The sequence below is a fragment of the Tubulanus polymorphus genome, chromosome 3 (genome assembly GCF_964204645.1).
Source record: "Tubulanus polymorphus chromosome 3, tnTubPoly1.2, whole genome shotgun sequence".
In the NCBI taxonomy this organism is placed as follows: Eukaryota; Metazoa; Nemertea; class Palaeonemertea; order Tubulaniformes; family Tubulanidae; genus Tubulanus; species Tubulanus polymorphus.
In genome coordinates, this window is record NC_134027.1 from 6,126,564 (window position 1) to 6,128,998 (window position 2,435).

At 34.9% G+C, this 2,435-nt stretch overlaps 1 protein-coding gene across 1 annotated transcript; it reads right to left on the reverse strand.

Annotated features, from left to right (window-relative positions):
- Positions 1 to 590: 590 nt before the first annotated feature.
- LOC141902652 (uncharacterized) lies at positions 591 to 2,019 on the reverse strand. Its single transcript, XM_074790485.1, has 5 exons — positions 1,855 to 2,019; positions 1,341 to 1,419; positions 1,226 to 1,259; positions 871 to 1,131; positions 591 to 794 (listed from the first exon to the last, which is right to left on the reverse strand). The coding sequence occupies exons 1-5, from the start codon at positions 1,869 to 1,871 to the stop codon at positions 730 to 732; spliced, it is 456 nt and encodes a 151-aa protein (XP_074646586.1). The 5' UTR covers positions 1,872 to 2,019; the 3' UTR covers positions 591 to 729.
- Positions 2,020 to 2,435: the final 416 nt, after the last annotated feature.

Consider the following 2,435-nt stretch of genomic DNA (forward strand, 5'->3'; position numbering starts at 1 on the left):
CGATATGTATTTAAATGTAAATATATATATATATATATATGAATATATGCTACGTCATCATCTCAAAGGCCTTCGAACAAATACTACGAATTATATCTGAAAAATACTGTGCTATCGAGAATTATATCATATGAAATATATATATATGAAATGTGAAAAGAATAATGGAAATTATTATTATTGCTGTTTAGCGAATTGTATTCGATGTGTATATATGTAATTCAAATCTTTGTTAATAAAAGTTATTCTGAAAAGGTATTCGTTGATTCGATTCATCTGTGTTTCCTAACAAAATTCTAGACTATTTCAAATAAATTTTCGTCTCACAAATTGCTATTTGAAAAAGAAAAATTGATATTTCGGGTCTGAAGATCAATGGACAATGATCAGGCCTGTATCATTGAATTCTTTCAAAACAGAATGAGGTCTCAGGTAAAAACCCCGATCCTTCGGGTGCGAAATTACCGAACAAGGACTAACATATCCTTCAAATTATAGTCAAATGACTACGCGCACTAGAAACAATCAACTATCACATTTATTCACCACAACAACAAGATAAATCACTACAATTCACAACGGGATTTTTTATCGTCTAATCAAAATTTTACTGCAAATTCTACTATAATATACTGCCCTAATTTACTGCCCAATGTTAATGCAATCAACATTATCCACCGATGTGTCATGACGGCTTTAATGTGTAGAAACGAGTATTTCAAATTCAATTTACGTTCTCGGTGCATTTCCCAGTCCTAGCACGGTCTTGTATGAGCCAATTCCATACCGAGCGACTACAAAATAATACAAATTGACATATTAGCAAAGGATGAAAATTGATCTTTATCGATTCATATTTTGTCTACCCACACTTAGTCGGTTTCGGCCTTTCCATTGGCCAGTACTTGAAGCCTTGTCTAGCCCTTTCGTTGTACGATGTCCGTAGATGACCGTGAGAAGTTTTGGCCCGATCTAGATGGCTGTTTCCCGGCAGATGGCGGACGGATGACATTAAACCATCAAGGTCGGTTCTAACGGGTACACTTTGAAACACTGGATGGCGACCTTCCTCATTTGCATCAGTTTTATTTTGAACGCTTTCTTTGTTCGTAGATTGATGAGGGATCGTTACTGAAATGGTTTATCAACAACAATGACGATATACAGAATCTTTATGTATACGTTCTTTTCTATATTACACAATTCTAGAATAAATGTTACTAACGTTCATGTGGTGTTCGAGCAGAGACATTTCCGGACTAAAATCAAAACAGTATAAAACTTTTGAATGAAATCATACAATCAGACTGTTGGTCGCTTTAATCATCGAGCTAACTAACCTTAACTCTTAATTTAGCCCAATGATCAGTACATTGTATCGGCTGAAGTGCTAATTCGTTACTCGCCCATCGAGAGATGCTATAAAAATATTAGGTCGTAAGAAAATAATGTATATACTCATGACAACTGAAAGTCCATGTTATGCTAATCATGACTGAGTCTATAAGGTAATTACGGACGATAAAAGTTACCCATGAATATGCTTCGAAGGGCTTGTGAGCGGCTATATTGTATGAACACAAAAATGAATAGACGGCTTTTTCAAACAGCCTTTTAAATATACCTAGCTGTTTTTCTAAACATTGGCTTCTGTGTAAGAAACACTCACAATGAGTCCCCACGAGTCAAGTCAATTTAGTAATTCGATAGCATTCATACTCTCTTCCTTAGAATATCTAACAGCAAGTGTAGATTTACAAGACGAATTTTATTTAACGTTTATCTATAAGCAACCATACCAATTGCCTCAAAGTTTCTTACGAACTGAGATGATATATAATGATTAAGACTTACCTAGATTGTTGTGGCATAATTTGATGTTGGATTCTTGCTTATTCTCTGGATAAGATATTGCCGTCAAGTGGTTTCGCTGGTCTGTTGTTAACAAGGGCACATGTATATGCCAACCGATAATCTGTCGACCAGTTTTAATACGACAAGTCCTGTGAACCAGTACCATTTAATGAATATATAAACACAATCGGCAATGTAGTGTTAAGCATTGAAAATGCGCTAAAATCCATTAGACGAAAGGTTAAACACAGTTAACGGTTCTGTTTGGAGATTTCTATTCGTATATTTCAGTCATTTGATATCGGTAGTAGTAAATTAACAAACCGGGATTGACACCAAAGAAGCTTCTTATCGATGTTTTGAAAATGTCCAACAGATTTATCAAACACAAATCATATTTTGGCAAATATCATGATGTACATAGTCACACATTCACATGCTGCTGTCTCCTGGATTTAATTAACCTATTGTACACGATAGTTTGTAATTAATAATTCAATATATGTGCTACCGTGGTGCGCTAGTGTAGTCCTGGTGATGGTTCTTTCGCTTCAAAATATGCAATCTGATGATAACAGAAT

What these genes read in the sequence shown, in the direction of transcription:
- LOC141902652 (XM_074790485.1), bottom strand. An exon ending in GGGCTAAATTAAGAGTTAAG is followed by an intron (nt 1,260 to 1,340) that starts GTTAGTTAGCTC and finishes TTTTGATTTTAG; the next exon opens with TCCGGAAATGTCTCTGCTCG. An exon ending in TGCTCGAACACCACATGAAC is followed by an intron (nt 1,132 to 1,225) that starts GTTAGTAACATT and finishes AAACCATTTCAG; the next exon opens with TAACGATCCCTCATCAATCT.